At 48.3% G+C, this 21,936-nt stretch overlaps 11 protein-coding genes across 11 annotated transcripts; 6 read left to right on the forward strand and 5 right to left on the reverse strand.

Moving 5' to 3' along the window:
• Window positions 1–32: 32 nt before the first annotated feature.
• N7489_009209 (alpha/beta hydrolase) lies at window positions 33–1,439 on the forward strand (the record flags this gene model as incomplete). The annotated part of the gene is made up of 4 exons (XM_056714959.1): window positions 33–142; window positions 197–270; window positions 327–527; window positions 586–1,439. The coding sequence occupies 4 exons, from the start codon at window positions 33–35 to the stop codon at window positions 1,437–1,439; spliced, it is 1,239 nt and encodes a 412-aa protein (XP_056562581.1).
• A 2,022-nt stretch (window positions 1,440–3,461) lies between these two features.
• Window positions 3,462–5,435, reverse strand: N7489_009210 (uncharacterized protein; the record flags this gene model as incomplete). Its single annotated transcript, XM_056714960.1, has 10 exons — window positions 3,462–3,558; window positions 3,612–3,781; window positions 3,846–3,954; window positions 4,014–4,256; window positions 4,312–4,687; window positions 4,738–4,889; window positions 4,958–5,108; window positions 5,162–5,179; window positions 5,231–5,280; window positions 5,335–5,435. The coding sequence occupies 10 exons, from the start codon at window positions 5,433–5,435 to the stop codon at window positions 3,462–3,464; spliced, it is 1,467 nt and encodes a 488-aa protein (XP_056562582.1).
• Window positions 5,436–5,980: 545 nt separating this feature from the next.
• On the forward strand, window positions 5,981–7,447 carry N7489_009211 (uncharacterized protein; the record flags this gene model as incomplete). Its single annotated transcript, XM_056714961.1, has 6 exons — window positions 5,981–6,035; window positions 6,094–6,195; window positions 6,318–6,486; window positions 6,546–6,669; window positions 6,723–7,150; window positions 7,204–7,447. 6 exons carry the CDS (start codon window positions 5,981–5,983, stop codon window positions 7,445–7,447), a joined length of 1,122 nt encoding a protein of 373 aa, XP_056562583.1.
• A 569-nt stretch (window positions 7,448–8,016) lies between these two features.
• Window positions 8,017–8,448, forward strand: N7489_009212 (uncharacterized protein; the record flags this gene model as incomplete). Its single annotated transcript, XM_056714962.1, has 1 exon — window positions 8,017–8,448. One exon carries the CDS (start codon window positions 8,017–8,019, stop codon window positions 8,446–8,448), a length of 432 nt encoding a protein of 143 aa, XP_056562584.1.
• A 416-nt stretch (window positions 8,449–8,864) lies between these two features.
• Window positions 8,865–9,726, reverse strand: N7489_009213 (putative 2-hydroxychromene-2-carboxylate isomerase; the record flags this gene model as incomplete). The annotated part of the gene is made up of 4 exons (XM_056714963.1): window positions 8,865–9,068; window positions 9,152–9,435; window positions 9,503–9,602; window positions 9,652–9,726. 4 exons carry the CDS (start codon window positions 9,724–9,726, stop codon window positions 8,865–8,867), a joined length of 663 nt encoding a protein of 220 aa, XP_056562585.1.
• Window positions 9,727–10,329: 603 nt separating this feature from the next.
• Window positions 10,330–10,554, forward strand: N7489_009214 (uncharacterized protein; the record flags this gene model as incomplete). Its single annotated transcript, XM_056714964.1, has 1 exon — window positions 10,330–10,554. One exon carries the CDS (start codon window positions 10,330–10,332, stop codon window positions 10,552–10,554), a length of 225 nt encoding a protein of 74 aa, XP_056562586.1.
• Window positions 10,555–11,468: 914 nt separating this feature from the next.
• N7489_009215 (uncharacterized protein) lies at window positions 11,469–12,560 on the forward strand (the record flags this gene model as incomplete). The annotated part of the gene is made up of 1 exon (XM_056714965.1): window positions 11,469–12,560. One exon carries the CDS (start codon window positions 11,469–11,471, stop codon window positions 12,558–12,560), a length of 1,092 nt encoding a protein of 363 aa, XP_056562587.1.
• Window positions 12,561–12,950: 390 nt separating this feature from the next.
• N7489_009216 (type III PLP-dependent enzyme) lies at window positions 12,951–14,364 on the reverse strand (the record flags this gene model as incomplete). Its single annotated transcript, XM_056714966.1, has 2 exons — window positions 12,951–14,005; window positions 14,067–14,364. The coding sequence occupies 2 exons, from the start codon at window positions 14,362–14,364 to the stop codon at window positions 12,951–12,953; spliced, it is 1,353 nt and encodes a 450-aa protein (XP_056562588.1).
• A 2,264-nt stretch (window positions 14,365–16,628) lies between these two features.
• Window positions 16,629–17,765, reverse strand: N7489_009217 (protein N-lysine methyltransferase family protein; the record flags this gene model as incomplete). Its single annotated transcript, XM_056714967.1, has 2 exons — window positions 16,629–17,256; window positions 17,302–17,765. 2 exons carry the CDS (start codon window positions 17,763–17,765, stop codon window positions 16,629–16,631), a joined length of 1,092 nt encoding a protein of 363 aa, XP_056562589.1.
• Window positions 17,766–18,019: 254 nt separating this feature from the next.
• On the forward strand, window positions 18,020–19,370 carry N7489_009218 (uncharacterized protein; the record flags this gene model as incomplete). The annotated part of the gene is made up of 2 exons (XM_056714968.1): window positions 18,020–19,099; window positions 19,167–19,370. The coding sequence occupies 2 exons, from the start codon at window positions 18,020–18,022 to the stop codon at window positions 19,368–19,370; spliced, it is 1,284 nt and encodes a 427-aa protein (XP_056562590.1).
• Window positions 19,371–19,762: 392 nt separating this feature from the next.
• Window positions 19,763–20,453, reverse strand: N7489_009219 (uncharacterized protein; the record flags this gene model as incomplete). Its single annotated transcript, XM_056714969.1, has 2 exons — window positions 19,763–20,380; window positions 20,436–20,453. 2 exons carry the CDS (start codon window positions 20,451–20,453, stop codon window positions 19,763–19,765), a joined length of 636 nt encoding a protein of 211 aa, XP_056562591.1.
• Between the last annotated feature and the right edge of the window lie 1,483 nt (window positions 20,454–21,936).

Raw genomic sequence — 21,936 nt, forward strand, 5'->3', positions numbered from 1 at the left:
TGTTAACGCATACCTCAATCCCTGAAGTCATAATGGTTGAGCTCAAGCCTATTTTCAAGAAGGCCTACTGGTCTCTTGCAGCTGGTGGACTGATCTATGTGTTGTGTCTCCTCTCTTTGACCTTCCCAGAGGTCCAACGTTTGTATGTATCTGGCCCGGGCGTATGCGGGGAGTGAGCTAACATAGGGTAACAAAGTGTTCTTTATGCGAACAAGGTCAACCCCAGCGTGTGGCAGGATGTCAATCAAGTTGAACAATTTGGCTTTTTGAGTATGGCGTGTCCAGGTTAACCACAGAAGTAATGTTTGCTAACCAATTCCCAAAAGGAACCCAAGTCCAACCCTTTCATTTGGTGACGCCCGACAATGAAACCATCTACGGGTGGCACTTACTACCGTTGCATCTTTGCCGGGAACATGAAAAGGAATTAATGGAGAATCCCTCTACAGGCCCAGCGGAAGATTACACGAAGACAGTTGCCCATAAGCTTCTCACCAATGATCCCAATGCACGAGTGGTCGTAAGCTGTAGGTGATTGACGACCTAAGTTGTCACTGTCACCAAGTTAACGTTTGAGCAATCAAGTCCACGGAAATGCGGCGCACTTGGGTTCTGCTCATCGCCCCGCCACTTACAACTCGATGTTGAGCCTGTCCACCCCATCAAACCCAGTCCACGTCTTTGCAATTGACTATCGCGGCTTTGGAGTTAGCACCGGAACTCCCACAGAGGAAGGTCTTATCACGGACGGCGTATCTCTCATTAACTTCCTTACTGCAGAGCCATTAAAGGTTCCCACTTCTCGTATCGTTATCATGGGCCAAAGCCTTGGGACTGCGGTCACAACCGCAGTAGCAGAGCGCTTTGCCTTCGGATCATCTGACCCGGCAGCTATCCAACCAGCCATCAAGAACGCCGATCCATTTGCCGGCGTGGTTCTATTGGCGTCCTTCAGCAGCCTACCGAATCTCATCGAATCTTACAGCTTTAAAGGCATCACGCCACCTATGCTGTCGCCCGTTATGGGATATCCTCGGTTCCAGAAATGGCTGCTGAGCCATATTGTGGACCACTGGGACACAGCTGGAAGACTGGCTCGCCTTACCGGTGTCGACACTACTTCCTTGGTGGCTGTGGATATGGACTACACCGACAAAAGTCTTGATCTGACGATAGTTCATGCTTTTGACGACGCCGAAATTCCCTGGTACGAAGGACGTCGCGTCTGGGAGGGTGCCACGGGCACACGCATCAAGGGTGCTCCAGGTGCTATGACGTACCACAAAGCCGAGGATGGTAACCCTAGCGAGGTTAAGGTCTGGAAGAATGAGATCAGCAATCAAGATGGGACTGAGATTGTGAAGAAAGTTAGATGGGAACGGATTCGATACGGTGGTATGTTCAAGGGAAACGCCCTCGCTATGGATTCGACGGACTGACTTGTAATCCTTTAGGTCATAATCGTGTTGCATCGGGCTCAGTGGCTGCTTTCGCTGTTCTGAGGGCTTTCGAAGAATAATTCGACCGGCACGTTGATAGTATACACAGAACAGAGGTTGCAGATACCTCATAAACGAGAGATTATTGTTGAGGAAATTCTGTACATTTTTGGACTATGCAAGAAGAGTCATTGTTCTTCCTACCTTTGCCCTTGTTTTTTTACGGGCATTTAGATTAGCATGGTACTGGGTAAGCAAGACTTCTTTCAATTTCTGATACGGCTACATATGTAGTTTGCTAAATGCCCGGCCATGTTAGATCATTGATCCTGGCACTATAAATAACTAGCCTGCCACCTCTGGCTCTGCTCGCCACTCAGCAAGTTCAACATGCTGGACTTCTCTTATGCTTTTTGGAGAGTAAACAATATAAGAAGTTTCTGAGTTCTAAATATCCTCCTATATAGTTCTTCCTTATCCCTCGAGGTAAGGCCTTCGAGGTCACCATAAAACCGCACTGAAAGTCTTGTTTGCTTCAGGCAACTCGAAGTCATGCGGTTGCACCTCTCCAATTTTTCTTATTTCCCTTCTCTTCCCTTCTCTTCCCTACTTCCTTTCACATCACCTCGCTTCCCATTCCCACTCCTACCTTTTTCCTCTCGCTCTTGATGTTTGGATTTTCACGCAACCAAACAATCTCATTGCGAACAAGCCTTACCTAGGCAGCCCTCCGCCCTCCTTATACGAGGTAGATTACGATCTCGAGATGTGGCGTCGCCACAGGGCCAACTGGCAGGCCCGGGCAGCGGTCTGAAGATTGACAAGGACAACAACGTCCAGGACTTCAGAGCCCGCTGGGTGATCGCGGAAATCGACTATTCCTAATCATGGCAACCGATAGCAATATGATTGCCGAGCAAGTTGGCTACACAGCTGCATACCTTAATGCGATGATCGACGGTCGAGTTACTTTCATGCGCCAACCAACTGGGTTTTAAACGTCAAAAGATGATCTCACATTTGTCTCCCTGGCGGGTGCTGGTAGTCCAGGCTCCGATATATATAGTGCGTGTCATGACATCTTCCCTCTTTTCTTTCTCTTTTCTTCCTTTCGGTGACCACACCAGACCCTTCCCCCAACCGTCTCTACCACCTTTCATCCTGCCTGGAACCCTGCGAAAACTGCTCTTGGTTCCCGTACCTCGGCAGTTTATATGGTATGTGTGCTGCCTATGCGCCTCACGCCGTGATTGGAAAAGCATGTAGGAAGAGGATGGCTTTCGCTTTCCCTTTACTGTCCATCTTTCACCGACACCTTGAAAAGCAAATTCTGTGCTCATATGCCAAAGGACACAAGGTGTGCGGATCTGTAAGTTTTCGAGATTGTCTCGGTGTTGTTTCGACATTAGACTGTTCTGATCTGGCGTATCCCTTTTCTTAGGCCCCGCTGGAATTGAGGGCAACCATTATAAGCTGTTGACGGCCCTATAATGGGTGAACAATTTTGGCTGACCACTATTGCCGAGGTGCGTGCCATCCGAGACCAGAAGGACAAGGATGTCTATTGCACGATGTCATCGCTATTAATATGAATATGAACCTTGGAGGTTCATCCTGGAGCTATAATACCACAACGAACGACAGTGAACTTTTACTTTCCTTGTCAGTTTCTTCGTGAGTTAAGCTGCTCTACAGTCGCAAACCAACACCACTGTGTTTATTGGAATATTCGATAAAGCTAAAGACGGTTATGCCCTCGTAGTCCAAGACGATTTATATGTCTGCTGTTTACAGAGTCAACGGAAGCTCCTCGTGCAGCACTCTGTTTCTGTCCTTAATTTCCATTCTAGCCAACTCAGTACAACCATTTTCTCTTATCCTTGTTTTCAGAATAACAGTCATTAGATATCTTAATCATGTCGTGGAAAATCCAAAGCTGTCCATTCAACAATGGCATCCGTTAGGACTTAAGATAACCCGTTCATGGGTTATATCAATCCCAAGCCATTCACCAAGTTCGATTCAACTCTTCAATGCTTGGGTCCCGTCAACTACCACACTGTCCGTTTCCTCGTCACTACTTTCCTGGGGTGATACTAAGGCTTCCTTCTTTTGCTCCCTAGGACGAGATGTCAGTTGGATGTCCACCAATATACAGCGACGAGAATTTACCTTCGCCATGTATACACAGATACCATGAAGCCAGCCCATAGAAGGAAGAAAAACACGAATGATATTGGCCACCCCTTTCGCCACCTCGGTGCACCATCGGGGCCGGCAGTTGGAAACGCCAGCAAAGGAACCCAGATGTTGAACGAATATCCGAATGTCATCATAGAGCCCTTTAGTGGAGGAAGAAATTCGATCAGTATTGTTGTTATCACAGGACGAATGAAACGGACATACCATGATGAGAGCGCGTTCCTCGGCATCATCCCTCACTATTACATTGATGGTGGAGTATAGGATCGGGCTCAAACATCCAGCTGCCCCTAAGACATACCAGGCAACGAATCTTTGAAGAGACTTGTCAGTAATATGGACTCAAACTGAGGATTGATGAAGGTATCTCACTTCAGTGCTGTGGGAATGTTCCAAATTATCATGCATAATGTTGAGAATAGACAACAAGCGGATGCAATGGTATATATGATCCATTCCGGATAAATTGCAGCTAATGTCGTCCCGAGCCAGGAGGCTACAATATTAACAGCATAAGTGACAGTCGGTAGCTGATTTATTTGAGTCACGGAGTATCCCTCTTCTTTAAGCCATAGGCTCATGTAGCTGCTGGGATAGGAGCAGATGATCATGCAACTAAAGATATATTAGCATATTGGCTGCACAAATGGTAGACACTTTCCAAACTTACGCGTAGCAAGTGATAAAGACCCAGATGTGCCATCTCTTAAAAGTTCTCTTGAAGACGTCGAGACTCATATTGCCAGGCTGGCGGATCTTGGCTCTTGTAGTTCTCGCCTTGGTCAATGCAACATCGCGGTCCGTCATATAGAACGGTTTGGGTGAACCGGGAATACCGGGAAAGATGAAAAACCCGATCAGGGCCACGGGAATGGTAAATATGCCGTCAATTATGAAAAGCCACCTCCATCCAGGCATACCCCTAACACCAGAGAGGTTGGTATAAGCAGCTGCCTGTAGGTATCCACTAACCATGGTACCGAGCGGGTTACAGATGAACCATGTTCCGGCTCGTTTGAAGAGTTCGGGACCCGTGTACCATGAACCTTCATTATGGTTAGTATAGTCCAGACGATGATATATTTGTTGAACTCACCAAGAATGAAATGCGTTCCTGCAAAGACAGGTGCTTCTAGCATCCCAACCAAGAAACGAAGGGCATAAATCTGGTGAACGTTGGTGACACGGCTCTGAGCGAATGTACATATACCCCAGAGGACTTCGAGGGTAGGTAACAACCAGCGAGCTCTATGGAATCAGTCAGCGTCTCGATCTGCCCAGGTGAGTGTGGAGGCATCTCAATTACTCAGACTCACAACTTTGGGCGTGACATAAGTAGTAGTCCAGGGATTTGAAATAACACATATGATGTGAAGTAGCAGACATTGAAGTAGTTCAGTTCATTGCCGTACAGGGCAAAGCCCTCTTTGAGACCACTGACATACGCATTGCTAATGTTTGTTTGGTCTGTGATATGTTGGCTTCGAGTCAAATAGCAATCCATGAGGACGTAGGCTCACCCAGATACTTGACAAAGACTAGATCGTTAGTGGATTTCCTCATATGCTCATTGGGACTCATCTACTTACAGCAGAGACAGGCGAATATCAGAATTGACAAGTCCAACTTGAAGAGTAATCTGGAAACGTCAGCATATCCGGACAGACATATTCCTAAGCATTGATATTCTCACTTTCTCTCCTCGGCAGGATAAGAAGATGGATACCAATTAAACACCTCTTTGACAAGCCCCAATAGGGACAATCTCCCGGCCTTGCTTTTCAGATCAGACATGAGCCAGGCTTAGGAAAAGTCTGATGCTGCTCTCAGATGTGCAAAAGACAAAGCACGTTAAGTTATAGACATTGCCATTACTTATTATGCGATCATGTCTTTCTATGGCATCTCGGCACTTAAAAAACAGCTATCCGGGGAAGTGTTAACCAATTCCCCCACCCACTGTCACCATCGCTCTTTCAGAAAATCCAAATTGCCAAAGCTAGCTTTCCACGAGACTAAAATATGTCTCAAATCAAAGCTAACACTTTGCCGTTCACTTTGGTGCGCCCGCGGAGGCGACATGTGTATGCATGATGGCGTGCGCATATCCCGGCCACCACACAGAAGCCAAAAACTAGCCGATATCTTAGGCCTCATCGGATGGATTTATTGCGTGCTCTTGCTAAATTCCTCCGATTATCTGATGCGGGGTATGATCGGAAGGAAGTGCGAATGCACTTATATACTACATGTCCTTGAGGGGTGTTGTGGGAACGAGCAAGTTGAACTCGCTGCCGATATTCAATAATCACTTCTTGGAAACTCATAGACTCTTTGATATGCCAGGCAAATATATCGAAAAATATGACCAGGTCCCTGTGACGAAGGAAGAGCGTGGGTGATCCTTGATTGAGTATGTTAGTGCTTCTTCTCGCTGACATATGGCAATTAGTTGACTGGGCTGAACTTATCACACTGGACCTAGCCCAGTATGAGCAGCCAGGAGGAAAGGAAGATCTTGTCAGGCAGCTCGATCACGCTGTTAGGAACGTTGGTGAGTCGACACTCCCTTGTGTTCCAGGCAATACTGGGGTTCCCTCTCCCAACACAACCTCAAGGCTGCACTTTGATCGAACTTGATCTTTAGGTTTAGTGCTGATCAGAGTCTGGAAACAGGATTTTTCTATGTGAAGAACTTTAATATCAGTCAAGAAGAGATCGACAACCAGTTTGCCTTAGGGCGAGAGTTCTATGCCCTGCCACTTGAAGAGAAACTCAAGTTCCATAGCGCCAGTGATCTTGAGAGGGGCGAATACAACTCTTACCGTCCTGCCGGACACCGGATGTAAGAGACATATTACACCTAGAGGCAAATTGAACTGATGCTAACACGTCCTAACTCAGCCTAGGAAATAGCATCAAGGATAATGTCCAGGTGTACAATATCCCAAAGTTCGACGGTCACCACGACCGACCCCAGCCTTCTGTCCTAGCCGAGAATATCAAAGAGATTGAAGCTTTCAGTCGGGTACTTCTCCCTTTATCATCTTGTTGTGTTCCTTTAACTAACAAAATATATAGAAATGTCACACCGAAGTTGTTGAGAAACTTCTCCGCCTCTTCGCAATCCTACTCGAGTTGCCGGATGAGGACCAACTAGTCCGTGACCATCAATATGATGTCAAGGGCGAGGACCATCTACGTTATATGCATTACGCAGCCCGCAGTGCTGAGGAAAACAAGAAGGTTGGCGAGCTCTACAGTCCCGGCCACACAGACTTGGGAACAGTTACCCTTCTGTTCCGGCAACCGGTGGCCGCACTTCAGATCCTCAATTCAGAGGGTCAATGGAAGTGGGTCAAACCACAGGATGGTACCATTACTATCAACACATGCGATGCCTTGACCGCGCTCACGGGTGGTTTGATAAAGTCGAGTATTCATCGGGTGCATGCACCACCCGCTGACCAGGCTCATATTGATCGATTGGGTGTGTTGTATTTTGCTCGGTAAGTTAACTTGAAATGCTTCATAGAAAGCCTTCAGAGCCTAATGAGTACAGCCCCAATAACCACGTTGTCCTTGACCCCATTCAGAACAGTCCCCTCCTCCAGAGGCTGGGCTTGACTACCAACGCATTCACGGGACTTGGCCAGCACCTCACGACCGAGCAGTGGGTTACTGCTCGACAGACACAACAGCAGCGAAGAAATCGTGATGTCAAGATCTCCAGTGAGGGGAAGTATACCTATAAGCCGAAGGATCTCGAGATTATTCCTGGCCTCCAGGCTACGATCTACAACTAGTCATGTCTTGAATACGATTGCATGTGTACAATTTGCATATCCGTTAAGCAATTGAACTGCCCCGTATTTGCATCCGCGACAACGGTTCATCGAGTCATTAAAAGATCAAAATGATGCCTTGAATAAGTGCCATAGAGTTAACTAGTTCCTGGCAAGATACTCCCATGAGAGCAACTCCCACTTCAAATTCAGGGTATAACACCGATAGCATAGTATCTAGTTAAGAATCTAGCTCGAATTGGTGTAATATCGAAAAATAGTGATGAGTATCCCCGTCGATGAACGCATCTTCACAAGTGGAACCTAATGACGTCATTGCTAGGAACGATCTCCAACCTCTTAAGACGTGGGAAAAGTCCAGTGGAACAAGAAATCAATTACCACAAAGGATATTGTTACTGCCTATTCACAAGAATTGTGCTCAAACTTCCTACTCTCTAGTGTCATACCCTCCTCGTCCCAATACTCGATCCGAACTGATCACCCAAACCAGCCCTACGTCAGACTCAGCCCTACGACTTACCGTGACCATTACTGCTTAGAATTCCGCTTCGTTATCGTCCGCGCCCATGTCGTTCCCAGAATCCGAAGAATACTCCCCCTCCAAAGAACCGGAACATCTTACCATGAGCCCAACCCCCTCTGGCGACTCATTGTACTTGGATTCCAATGTTGCGCTCGAACAACGGAGGCAGTCCGAAGTCGAGATGAAGGCGAATGAACCTACTCCCAATCAAATGGAGGGACAGGAAGGTGTTCTCGCGGGCGTGAAACACCAATTCGACTCGATGGCTCCTGGCGGCTCGATTTCGGAGTTTGGGAATTCCGTCAGCTCCGCCGCCCAAGAGAAGATTGTCGCTGCGAAGGATACTCTAATGGAGGGCGCGTTACCTGCTGCGCAGGGAGCGATACGTACCGTTCAGGGTCATATTCGCACCATCTCGGGTGGATCGAATGAAGTTGAGGAGATGGTACCTGAGGGTATGTTCTGGCTTTCATAAGTTCCCGGGAGCGCATATGAATTGGTTGTTGACGAAGGTGCTATGTTTAGAGCTTTCTCAGGAGGAACGTGATCGCATTGATCGAATGAGCAACGAACAGGTTTGCGACTTTCTACGAGAGAAACATATGAGCAATAAGCACCCACAGCCAACGAAATAGACAAATCGCAGCGCAGCACATCCTCGCCGTTTTGGAGTCTAGTCTCCATTGACTGGGGACCTATAATCATATGTCTTTTGCAGGTTGTTGCACATTCTGGATGTCGCTGATCGCATCTCTTCTCTAGGGGGGCAGGATCCTCGCTCATTACACAACATGTATAATTAGATGTCGCAGATTGAACTATTTGAGTGGCAAATTTGACAAAGCACTGTACAATGCACAAGACTCCATCCAAATTGATACTTCTCGGATACTAGAGAGCCGCCCTGAATCCCCTGTCAAGCGCGCGATCCAAACCCAGGAAGTCAGCCACTTGGCCCAAATGATCGACACCAAAGAAGCCCTCGGTCTCTCCATTGGTGTTAGTGCACACGAGCCACGGCAGCCCGAAGGCTCCCGAGTCAAAAGACCGACCGGTATTCGCAGTCAGAAGAGCCTTGACGTCCGGGTTGTTCATCTGGGGACTTAGTTAGCTGGGTGCTTGCAGTCGCATTTCTAGCGAACTAGCTGCAATATTGGATGGTATTATAGCGAACTTACCGCAGACACAATATCATGTGCTTCTTGCTTCCCAAGTACGCTCTCGATCAAGGGGGCGAAGCCATCTGGCTCGCCGACGGCAGTATTACCTTCAACCCAGACCGCATGGAATAGCGCCCCAATCACCGGAGCGAGCTTTTCCGGTGCTCTCTGGGAGATTGCGCACAGCGCACGTTGCGCGGATAGTGTGCGGAAGGGGAAGCCTTTAGGGAATCCCTCTATAATCGGGACTGAGAAGTATTTCGCCCATCGCACTCGCTGCTGGCCCAAGTAGTCTTTTTTATCTAAATGGCACAATTATGAGATTTCATTGTTGCAATGGTCGTATTTGGATTCATGACTTCCACTCACTTTTGACGTTGATTGGAGGGCTGTTGCCACATGCATTCATCAAACCCCCGAGCAGAATCGGAACATATGTAATTTCACATTTCGCGAAGGCAGGTGAATTCTAGAAGCATGTTAGATAAAAGCGTCGTCAAGATTCCCAGTCTTCATACCTGTAGCACATGGAATGCAATGTATGCGAAGGGGCTGACGATGTCGATGTAACAGGTAATCTTGGGACCCGACATGGTGGAACTTCTGCAGTGGAATTTTAAGGTATTCAGCTGACCCAATAGGACGGAGGGTACTAAGTGGAACTATAAAGCAATGGCGATATTGAAAGGAGAAATGAGGAATATATTCACAGATCTTGAGGTTCGAAATCTCCCCGCAGTTGGAGTTCCCTCTGGGCCGAGGTCCAGGGGTCTATCCCTTCTTTTGGCTATTCACGTCGTGTCATTCTCATCCCACGACGCCAGGAGATACATTGAGACGATGGAATAACGAAAGCTGAACTCGAAATTTGAATGCGAATCTTGATCGGCATGGCCACATCCACTCTTTTCGATTTTGCTCCTAGTCATGTTATTCATTTATATATATATCAAACCCGGATTTTCAACAACACATTGACCACTACTCACTGATGAGTTGATAAATAATTCCTCAAATTGCCCCTTCGTATATTGCATCAACATGTGTTCACAATGAAGTAAATATCAATATTTGGATCAAGTGTGCCACCGCCGCCACTCTGTATAAGAGAGGACCAATACCTCTATTTCACCCATTACCGCTCAACTTAACAATAATCAACTTTAAACCCTCTTCCTCTAAGACTATCTTATAAAATGCCCTCTCGAAACAGAGCCTTGAATAAGAGCGACGCCGAATCCGAGCAACAGCGCAATCCGCGGCCCGCCAATACCACAGACCACTCGGTGGTTACCAGCAGTGGTGGACCGGCACATCGCTCCCGCCGCGAACGGTCTGAGTACAGATCATGGGAAAGAGGGAGAGATGTACCGAGGAAGGGAACAACGGGTTCGAGAAGTCGGTCCGTTTCGAGGCATTGATACATACTTCGTGTATCATCTGATTGATGCGGTTAGATCTGGGTAACTGCTATTTCTCGGGATTACTTGTGCACAGGCTGATTGCATTAAGGTCATCCAGATCTGAATAAATTACTGTAGGACAGACAGGCCTGCATACAGAACGATGTATATAACGCATACCTAGTATTCAGGGCTTCTTTCGCTATTCAATCTCAACTCTCGCATTCGCCGCGCATCTTGAGGTCTGTATTTTGGATTTATATCCTGACAAGGGTACGAGCTCGGGAATCTAGTCGTAAGAGGGTTCGGGTAAATGGAAGACGGGCTTTATATACTCCAGTAGCTGGAAATAAGCCCGACCTATGAAAGCATGTACGCAGTTCTTGGAGGATGGAAGAGAACTGGAGTACCTTTATTCCTACTCTACAGGAAGGAAAGTAGATCTAGAACCACGGAACTTGTTTTAGATGAGTGACCATGTCGGTATATTTCTAGCCACAGTAGACTTTGCTTATGGAGTGCTTTTGCTAGATCTTTCCAGAATTGTGCGTTTGTTTCTATGTCCCATGAATCTATCTAGATAGGCTCCATGGCAGCATATAGAGACCATCATCGTCTATTACATTGATTCTGATCACCTCTCTCTGTAGATCTTGACTCCATCATATACACTGTCTTCTCTTTATTCCTATTACATATATAACTGTATTGCAGATCAAGATGATGGATCTAATAACTTACATGTGTATCTTTCGAAAAATGAGCCCCCTTTGAAGTTGAAATCGAAACCCGTTACATCTACAATCCCAAAAAGGTAACTAGGGCTCCCAATCTAGGGCTATCCAACCCCTCCATCGGCGGTCCGCGATAGTCCCGCCAACCTCAGTAAGCAAACAAACCCAGACTTAACAAAGTCGCCAAACACCAACAAAATGGCGCCAATCCCGATAACGATCGTGACGGGCTTCCTAGGCTCAGGAAAAACCACAATCCTCCTCAACCTAATCCCTCAACTCCCAAAGACCTACAAACTCGCCCTCCTCAAAAACGAATTCGGCGACGTAGCCGTGGACTCCCAACTAGCCTCAACACAATCCATCAGCGGCGTACGCGAAATGCTCAACGGCTGTATCTGCTGCAACCTCGTCGGCCAACTCAGCGATGCCCTCGACCAACTCCGCACCGAAGTGCAACCCGATCGCATCGTGATCGAGACCAGCGGCAGCGCGTTCCCGGCAACACTCGCGATGGAAGTGAACCGGCTTGCGCGCGAACAGGGCGGACATTATGTTCTCGATGGCGTGATCAGTGTCATCGATGTCGAGAACTGGGAGGGGTATGAGGATACTTCGTACACGGCGAAGATCCAGGCGAAGTATACCGATTTGATTATCTTTAATAAGTGGGAGGATTTGCCTGAGCGGTTTGATGTTTGTTTGGATCGGGTTGGGGATTTGGAGGTTGAGACGCCTTGGGTTAAGTCGAATAAGGGTCGTGTTGATATGGATATTATGCTCGGTATTGATGGGGCTTTGTTTAAGGAGTCGGAGGATGGGGTGATGGGTGGTCATGGACATGATCACCAGCATCGGCATGATCATCAGTCTGAGGTGGAGGTTCTTTCTGTGGTTTTGAAGTCTGATGTTGAGGGGAAGACGGTGGATGTTGCTGCTCTCGAGAGGTTTCTCTCTTCCGCGCCTCGTGAGGAGGTGTATCGCATCAAGGGGATTGTTCGTTGCTCGAACCAGGATCTTCCTGTCGAGACTTCGGATAATCTGAATGCCAGACAGAAGCTCGAGACGCCTGGGGTGCAGTATTATATTCTCAACTGGGCATTTGGACGCTGGACTTGCACTCCCTCCGCTGTGGTTGCGGAGTCTGCAGACCCGACTATCATTGCTCGCGTTACGTTGATTTTGGCTCGATATGAGTCGGCCAAGTGGAAGAAGAAGCTTGAAGCCGGTGGGCTGGTCCAGGCGGGTGAGGGTGAGGGTGTGGAGTTGAGTGTGGAGCGTTTGGTCTAGATTTTCGATGGGGCGGGCTCCTGTTTATAGATGCCATTATGCGGTTTGTTTTTCATGATACCTTAGAAATGTGATGATAGAGCATGATACACCTGTAATCGAACCTCAAGACTTTACATATCTTAAGCTCAAACGCATTAACGCTAATCATAGAGCAAAATATTCAACAAGAGATAGCAAAGGATATCTAGTCAAGAACGTGGATGCAAGCAGGACGAGCTCTATTCTAATTTAGACTCTAGAGGGGGAAAAAAACCATTGCATATGTAGCGAGAACGCACGATAGGTACTATATTAGACGGCCCCAAGGGCAGTGGTCACCAGAACAAAAAGTCATTCCAAACAAAAAGACACATTTGTAAAAGATCGTGAAGCACAGCAGATTGCAAACTAGTAGTTGAGCAAAGCAGAGGCACCTGGCTCGCTAGAGATATAGATCACCTCGTGGTTATCGGAGAAGCCGTTGAAGCGGGTAGCGCTACACTTGGTGTAGGCTCCCATCTCCTCGAAGTAGAGCCAGTCACCGGTGTTGAGGAGGCCGGGCAAGGCAATGCGCTCACTTATAACATCGATACCATCACAGGTAGGACCCCAGATAGAGTAAGTGATGTCCTCCGAAGTCGCAGAGTTCGGAGAACCAGGCGGGGAGTCGGCCGCGCAGGTGAGAACCTGAGCGACGGGATGCTGGTGATCGAAGATGATGTTCGAAAAGTTGCCATAGACGCCGTCGTTCAGGTACAACATGAAAGCATCGCGAGAGGGATCATCGGGATCCGGAATGTCACGCCGCGCAATGACGTTGGCGGCCAAAGTATAGGCAGTAGCTACATAGTAGCGACCAGGCTCGGCGATCACACGGATGTTCGGCGGGAAGTAGGTGTCCACGGCTTCGCCCAGAATGCCCGCGAACTTCTCAAAAGTGTCCTGGCAGAAGCCACCGCCAACATCCAGAGTGTGGAGCTCATGACCGATCTCGGCTGCTTGATCGAAGACCATGCGTGCATCCTGCACGGCCTTGAGGAAAGCCCGGGGATCCTCGGCGCCAGATCCGACGTGGAAACTCACACCAACAACTTTGAGCTCCAATTTATAAGCCAGTTCAAGCAACATACGAGCCTGATCCATGGATGCACCAAACTTCATGCTCAGCCGGCACAGGCTGGTCGAGTCATCAGTCAAGATGCGCAGGTAGAGCTCCGCCTCAGGGAAGGTGGCCTTGATCTTATACAGCTCATCGGCATTGTCGAAGGTCATCTGCTTAACGCCGACCTCGGAGGCATAACGCAAGTAAGACTTGGTCTTGCAAGGCTGGGCATAGATAATGCGGCTAGGATCAATGCCCGTCTGAAGGGCCATATCGATCTCAGACTTGGAGGCACAGTCGAAACCGTTTCCAAGCTGGGCCATGAGCCGGAGGACTTCCGGGTCCGGGTTACACTTGACAGCTGTTCCATGTTCATCAGCAGGGGTTCCGGGTGGGCGATCCAGTGGCAGAGAGAGGCCTACCATAGAAGGGCTTGACACGGCCCAAGTTCATCTTCCAGCGCATATGCTGGCGGTAGACTTCACCCATATCCGCCACGTAGAAGGCATCCTCCTCACCAGGACCACAGTGGTCCACATCCACTTCCGCCGCACGCTTCTTCAACACATCCAGAACGAGCTCCTTGGCAGTCAACGAAGATTGCAACAAATTGTTGTCCCCATGACTGCTGACAGGACCAAGATGGTCCAGACTATTATAGTCTTTTCTGAAGGTGCATACTTCAGCAGTCGATACACACGCAGTCGGTGCCATAACCATGCCGCTGCGACTCAGCACAAGTTTAATAGAAAATAGAGAGATAATAGAGAGTTTTTAAACCGGCAGGCGACTGCGCGTTAGGGAGGACGAAAAGTGTCACAACCGTAGTTGACTGGACCAAGCCTCCTAGACCCTTCCCCCTGAAGAGGAAGAACCTTGAAAGAAGTCCTATGCGGCAGCTCAGAGAACGAGGGAATAATCTCCGGGGACGTCAACGGGACGAAAAAAGGCGCACCGGACGAAAATTCAGAGAAGACCAGGAGGTGGAATGTTGTTAAGAGTGTCGCGGAGACGTTGAGTGGAGACAATTTGGCTAAGAACCAGAAGGGAGGCTACTGGAGCCGTGGTGACCGAATCGCCTTTGGGGGTTCCAAAGGCAGGGGGTCTGAGGGAGTGGACCTAAAGGACCGAATAGAGCTAAGAGCAGAATGGTCAGCAAGTCTGGTATATTTCCAGCTGCTAGTATAAACTATGAGAGAGAAAAATGGACGGATGAGAAGGTCGAGGGTTTTTGGGATGAGAAATTTTTTTGAGGGGCAGTGAGCGAGCTTAGGGCACACGACCATTGGGGGAAATAAAACGCCGCACGGGGTCACACACACCCCAAAACGAGTTTAACTTGGAAGTAAAAAAAGACTCACCTAAATAATAAGCTGTATGAGCTACCCAAATAGTAAAGGGAGTTGTATTCAAAGAAAGCCCTCAAGAGATGACGGAGGCCTTTGGGGGAAACCTTGGAAAAACGCGGTGCTTACTCAGCAAGAGGGAAAAAAACAAGGTTTCCTTCAGGGCTTGGACTCTCTCAGCCAGCCCTCTCTATCTCTTACGGAGTACTATATTACTCTTTCGGACTTGCGCGAATTAACTATTGGGCCTTATTAGGCGCTATTATCTCGGCTCATCTGTTCTGTTCCTAGGTGTGACTGCATCATGCAGGAGATACATCCCACACAGTCCTCGGAATTGCTGGATTCGATGGCAGCGGTGTGTGTGTAAGTCTGTGATTTGTCGTTGATCCGAACCTCGGGAGTATATCCCTGTTGGATGATCAAACATTTGCACTTGAATCCAGGTTCTTCATACATTCAGGTACGGAGTACATACGTGGCCGTATTGTAGGTACTCCGTACTACCGGGGGGTTTATATTTTTAGCTCTGTCACCTAGCTATGTGATACACTTGCAACACTAACACCTCTATGCACAATGCCGAGAAATGTGCCCTAAAACCATCCAAACTGACCTGCCAGAACTGGGATCAAGCTCTTGGGGAATGGGCAGGGCGAGAACCCATAATGACGCACCGTTGATCCCACACTCGATTCCACTTTGGTGCACGGACAAAATATTCAACCAACATGATTTTCTCCATTTCCAATACATCCCCCTTGAAGAGTGCACATGTTTCCTAAGCCTTCAATCACATATCTATACATGTATTATTTCCTATTCCACAAGCGGACTTGGTTAAGCGCAAACTTGGTTCTTGTGGATATTTGACATTGAAAGGAAAACCCATGGGTCGTCACTAGAGGCAAGATGGACTTTCCCCAAACCCGGAATTTTGGACCGAAAATAGTTCCGATATACTATGCGATCTACTCCGTATACTATGTAGTTCATACAGCACACGCACAGTTTCAATAGTCCCCAAGGCATTCAGTCAGCCACAGAGTATTTCATATGCATCGGAAGAGATGCGTCCAACCCGCCGTTGCTAACAATTTACAGCATTTCCTGGCACTTGTTGGTATGGCTATCCACCTGCTAAATTTTACTGGTTTTAAGTGGCCCTGGAGTTTTTTGGGACCGGAAAAATGCGGTTCTGGTCCACCTGGTTCCTTTGATCAGTTTGGCGATTACAGAACGAAAGACAAAATATCAGAAACGATGCCTTAGGACGTAAACCCGAACAATATGAGGGATTATGTCGGTGGCCACATATGTATGTCTTCTCACTTCTACATATGGTTTGCTTGATATGCTTGCGGCAGTTAGTGTACAGGATGCGCCGCACATATCCCTTACCTCTCTGCAGATTATACATCATGGATCTTCTAAAACAGCATTGTCGTGGTTGGACCGTACCTTCATACAGGGCGATTATAAACAAACAACATTGAAGGTTGTTGATATTCCGTTCTCTCGCTTCTTGCGTCCTATGCTTGACTGCCGTTGTTTATTGTTAGTTATATGGTTTTATGCTTTCTTCCGAGAGGAATCCTTTGTAATTGTTTTCCATCCCGAGTCACAATGTTCTACATGCTATATTTCCTCACTTGCCCGACTGTAGCAGTAGAACTCAATCTCATCCACCTCATCATGCTGCGAGGGGATCTCAACGCTGTCCTGCACAGCCGTAAATCCCGCCGACCCCATCAAGTCGAAAAACACCGTTTCGCTATCATGTCGTCTCTTCAGAGCCACCAAAATGATCGCACCCGGAGATGACCGAACCAATCGGTCGAGCGTCGAGACTAGCGCGGGCAAGCTGTCTGCATTGTAGGTACAATCAGAGACAAGAATGAGCTCAATGGGCCGGGGGCAGAGGTTATCAGGTGGGTGGTCCCAGTCGAGGTTTTGGTACTGCACACTGGACATGGTCGCCAGTTGGGCAGCATCAATATTGCGCGTTATTATGTCCTCAACCTCAGGGAGGTCCGTGAGTAAGACAGAACAGGCGGGAAGCATTGATGCCAACGCGATTCCCGCTATCCCGCATCCTGCCCCGAGCTCAACTACCTGAAGAGGTTTCCTGCGGGGGCTGGATAGGACCCGTTTCAGAGCTGGTATCTTAGGTTCAGTGCTTTTGCTTTTGTCGTTACGCCTTATATTCTCACGTATCATATGAAGATATGTAACTGTTGCAAGGCCCGCATCCCTGGCCACATCCCTTTTAGAATATAGGGGAAGACAGAAAGATATGTAGAAGGCTTACCATATGTGCCGAGCAATGCTATTTCCTGTCTCTTCCCAAATTTTCATGGGGAATGGTTTGCAGCCGTTGTATTGAATGCGCCGTTGAACCAGATTCTCCGCTGGTGTGGACCGAGGCCCAAATGGAGCACTTGTTGCAGCAACCACTAATGGTATGGGAGGATACTGGGGTATAAGGTGTCCTGATGGGTGCGGCACTTGAACCGTCAACACCATAGACTGCTGGGCGAGGTGGGATGGGAGAGGACCCAGGGTAATAGCAAGTTCACGATTACTGGCATTCCATTTTGTCGATTTCTGAAATGTAACCCGAGAGGAATTCTCAGCTATCATCATCAAATCAACATCTTCAGCGAGAAAAGAGTCGCCCAAATCAGTGGTGATGCAGATAAGAGCGGAGAGGTAGGTGGACCCTTTCTGTTGCTGGATCCTGGGGGTTTTCAGGAACCGAACATAGTAGACCATCTTGAAGATATAGAACACAATGCTTTCTCTAGATCCCTCAATGCCTCCTACTACACACACCTGCACATCTTCATCAAAACCAAATTTCCCCCCAAATTACCCGCGCTGACTAAGCAAGGAATGACATCGTTGATGTTGCGACTTCACTTGCCTCTGCTTATACCCCTGTATCCAATGTCGCCGGCGACAGCTGGTGGAGCGAATCACACAAGATCTGACACTATCAGTATCTATTGCTAACGCCGTTGCCCAACATGATGCGACCGCGCGACCCCCGCATCCGACAACGGATCAATCAGATCTCCCATAACCTCGAGACCGCGAACGAGACCGCGCAAGAGGGGCTTTATACTTTCTCCCACAACTACATATCACCGTGTTTTGAATCCATTGGAAGTTGCGTGGCTGCATGTACAGCACCTTGCCTCCCGAGCCGAGAAGACCACCTAAGGCGGCGGCGCCGCGGCCAAACTGAAGCCAACTTTGATTTCTACGACGACTGGGCCAACGAAGAAGATGATGATGGATTAATTGGATGGGGTACGGGCGAACTCGACCGCCTTCTTGCTGGCAGCGGGCTGGCTCGCGGAGCTGCTGACCAGCCGCATCGGCCTAGGAGGATGAGCTACGGGACACGCAACACTAGGCGCAGGAGCACCGCGCACGTTACGGATAATCACGCTGACCCGACTGTGATTCCCAGCTCTTCATTACTCGGCTTTCTCGAGCGCTTTCCGTGGAGATTCGGTGCAAGAGGAGTCAAGTATCGGCCTTCCGCTGCTGATCTCCAAGAACACCCTGGCGCGCGACGCTATGCGCACGAAGATGAGCCGTTAATGGAAGCCATGGATGATGATGACGACGGAGCCCAATTGTCCCCCTCCCCTAATAGGAGGAATCGCAGTGCGACCCAATCTTCCCGCGGAACGGACAATTCCCTTAGCTCGCGCGGGGATCTATTCCCTAGCGATGAGGAAGAAGATGCAGTGCCCCTTGATGATGAGTTTGCGCTTGCTTTCGGGCGCCGGGGAACGGGCTTGGAATCAGATGATCAGTCTGGGACGAAATCTGAAATTGTACAATCTGCATCTGCGTCCAGCCTGGGTGGCGCGTCCTCCAAAAAGACAAAGCGGAAGAAGAAACGATCCCCAAAACGATCGCCAAGTTACAATGACGCAACTGTTGCTCAAAGTGTTAACACACCATCAATGACAGACTTGAAGACAGAAGAGGAGCGCGCGGCATTGGAAGAAGAAGCGGATATTGCGAGGCGACGGCTTGCTGCACACGAGCTGGCTTTGAGCCGAGGCCTTGATACGGGAGGCGGTGATAAAGTATGATACTTTTCGCTTTTCGGCTTTTGGCCTCATAAAGAAGAAGCTAACCGAATTACTTGTTTAGCCTGCTACAACATCCACTACTCCAAGTCTGCGATCACAAGAACAATTCAATACCCCGAGAAGGACATTCAGCGAGGCATCAAGCCGCCGGATGTCCGACAACCAAACCCGAGCCCTTCCCCCGCCTATCTATGTCACCTTCATCTTTGGCCATGGATTCTCCGGGCTTATCGAAAGCCTCGCCAAGGGCTATGTCTCCCCATGAGCTTGGTGAAAATACGACTTCCCTCGATTGATCGTTCAATGGGCCTCCACACGCATTGCTGTAACTTGCTTTGGGTGGTTATTGTGGACCTCTGCCCGTTGATCACCTATTTTGTATGATATTATGAGCGACTCTGTTACACTATACCCCCATGAATTCCAGAGTCTCGGGAGTGCCAGAACTCCTTGAGCGTTTCAAATTGAAAACTTAACAAAAATAGGATAAACACTGATGTGATATTCAGGCTATCCAGCCCTTTCCATCCATGAATCGACGGATATCATACGGGCACCGCGCTCGCTTTCTGCTGCATAGTCGCCCATCAAGACAGCATCATGCTGCCCATACCTCCCATTTCGAGGATCTCAAGTCCCTGCTAAATGAAGACTGACCTAGAGTCTTTGACTTCCTGCATCAACACCTGCGAGTGTCCCTGAAACATTCTGGGATCCATCATTCCTCTGTCCACCGGACTCATTCTTGACACCTCTCGTTTCACAGCCACCACCACCAGTATGGTTCCTACTGATTTTCCTGAGCATATTCCAAACCTGCTCATCATGACGTTCCAAATCCCAAGGCGGAACAAAATGCTCGATGCTCCGGGAGGGATTATCGTACTGGAAGATCTTCAACTTGGCACCAATCGCAAGGATTCCATAAATAGGCGTCGGATTGCCTACGAGGTTGCGATACCGAAACGCAAGATACAGCTGTAGCTCTCTCTGTCCAGTTTCCCACTGGTCATCATCCTGCCTATCAGCGCGTTGATAGTACAGCACAAGAACAGGGTTCTGCAAACCGTCTTTCATGTGGGAAATTTCAAGCTCGAACCAGCCTGGACATCCGCGTAAAGCGCAGTGCATGTATGGGCGAATCAAGAAGCCTTGTGTAGACGGGAATCGCAGATTCAGGATCGCGTTCCAGGTGGCGAGTCCGTCGGCTTCGACGTTGTCCTTGTGGAGGTTTCTGATTAGCCATTTGATGGCCGGGACGCAAGTATACTGGAACTAGGAATGGTGTTAGCTGGGGAGGGGTGGTCGTGGGTAAACATAGGTCACTGACATTTCCATTGATAGACATGGCTTTGGATACTGAGATTTATCTCTGGTGCTACTAGGTATATGTAGTATGGTGTTTAAAGGTCAAACAGAAGGGGATGTCCAAGGTAACTGGTAGAATGAGGCTCTTTATGGGATTATCTATGTATTTTACACCATTGTTTCCTACCGGTGCTGTCCACTGAATATACATCTTGCTGTTTGTTAGTATCGAGCCGCAGTTTGGCTCCAGATAATATTGATGGACTGGACTATTATCTGCCTTGTTCAGTTGATTTTCGCTCAACGGGGTGTGTCAACTCTGCTGCTCTTGCGCTGCTACCATTCACGACTACATAAATGGAGAGGAAAGAAAGGGTGTAGCAATACTTTTAAGTAAAATTGAACGCATAATGTCACAGAATGCCACTTCAATGCACTTGCTCGCATCAAACATAGGATATACAATAGCTCAAGTAAATATAGTCAACTCTTTCAATCACAACTCGAGTTAGTTGAACATATATGACGGGCTCATTGATGAAATAGTCATCCTCGGTGGTATCCAGTTGAAGTGATGAATTCTTTTCCAAGAAATAGGGCGATAGAGCTTTCACAGCTCGAGCCCTTACCCTCCATTTCTCTGGGAATCAGAAGTCCCTATGAACGTCACAGCCTCCAACCTGAAATTCAGATCTACAGGGTGGAGATCGATGAAGAAGAGAGGAGGGAGTTGTAGTGGGAGAGAAGGAAGCAAGCTCCCATACTAACTTTCTAGTAAACGAGCAGCGTCGAATGCAATCTACTCCGCGGACGTACTGCTTCTTGCCACAACCTCCTCCTCAATGTGAGTATAAACTGACTGGCGCTCCCACGAAGAAGAAGATGAACCGCCTCGGTACTCTTTCCGTTCTCGGAGTCTTGATAAGAGGCGTCGACGTACCCAATGAGGCCTTCCTGTGTGTTTTTCCCAAGCAGCCTTCAACAAGTCCTAGAGCTGGTTTGTCACCCATGGTAGATTTGATGGTGAGCGGCTAGAGCGGACTGGTGGACGCCCTCTCACAGAACATAGGTCTTTAGCGGATGCATATGGATTGTCCATTCGGGAACAACTTCTTGGAAGCTTCCCCTAGTTTCTTTCGGTTGTCGCTTAGCGACTTGGCTGGGCGAACAATAACCACATGAGCTTCACAAGTTCCTGTTCCAGTAGAAACATTCCATATCGGGGTTGAACATTGTACGGCTGGGCGCCAGGCGTCCTATCCACATGGCTAGCTTGGGTGTTGGTACGATATTGGTGGATTTGTTCGATTGTACCTTATATCATCAAGGCTGTTTGGATGCTATACTGTGCAACTCATCACTTCCTCCTTAGTATGTTCTCGCTTGTCCTTCATAACCTTGGGTTCCTGTTTTGCGGTCTGGGTTTCGAGCCATACTTCTCTCGTTAGTGTCTTCCTGATGTTGACTCCTGTTGGGGGGGGGCTTCAGGCACCTTATGTGGGTGAAGGCCTGTATGGACAGGT

The sequence above is a fragment of the Penicillium chrysogenum genome, assembly GCF_028827035.1.
Source record: "Penicillium chrysogenum strain IBT 35668 chromosome Unknown utg000005l_segment0_segment0, whole genome shotgun sequence".
Taxonomy (NCBI): domain Eukaryota; kingdom Fungi; phylum Ascomycota; class Eurotiomycetes; order Eurotiales; family Aspergillaceae; genus Penicillium; species Penicillium chrysogenum.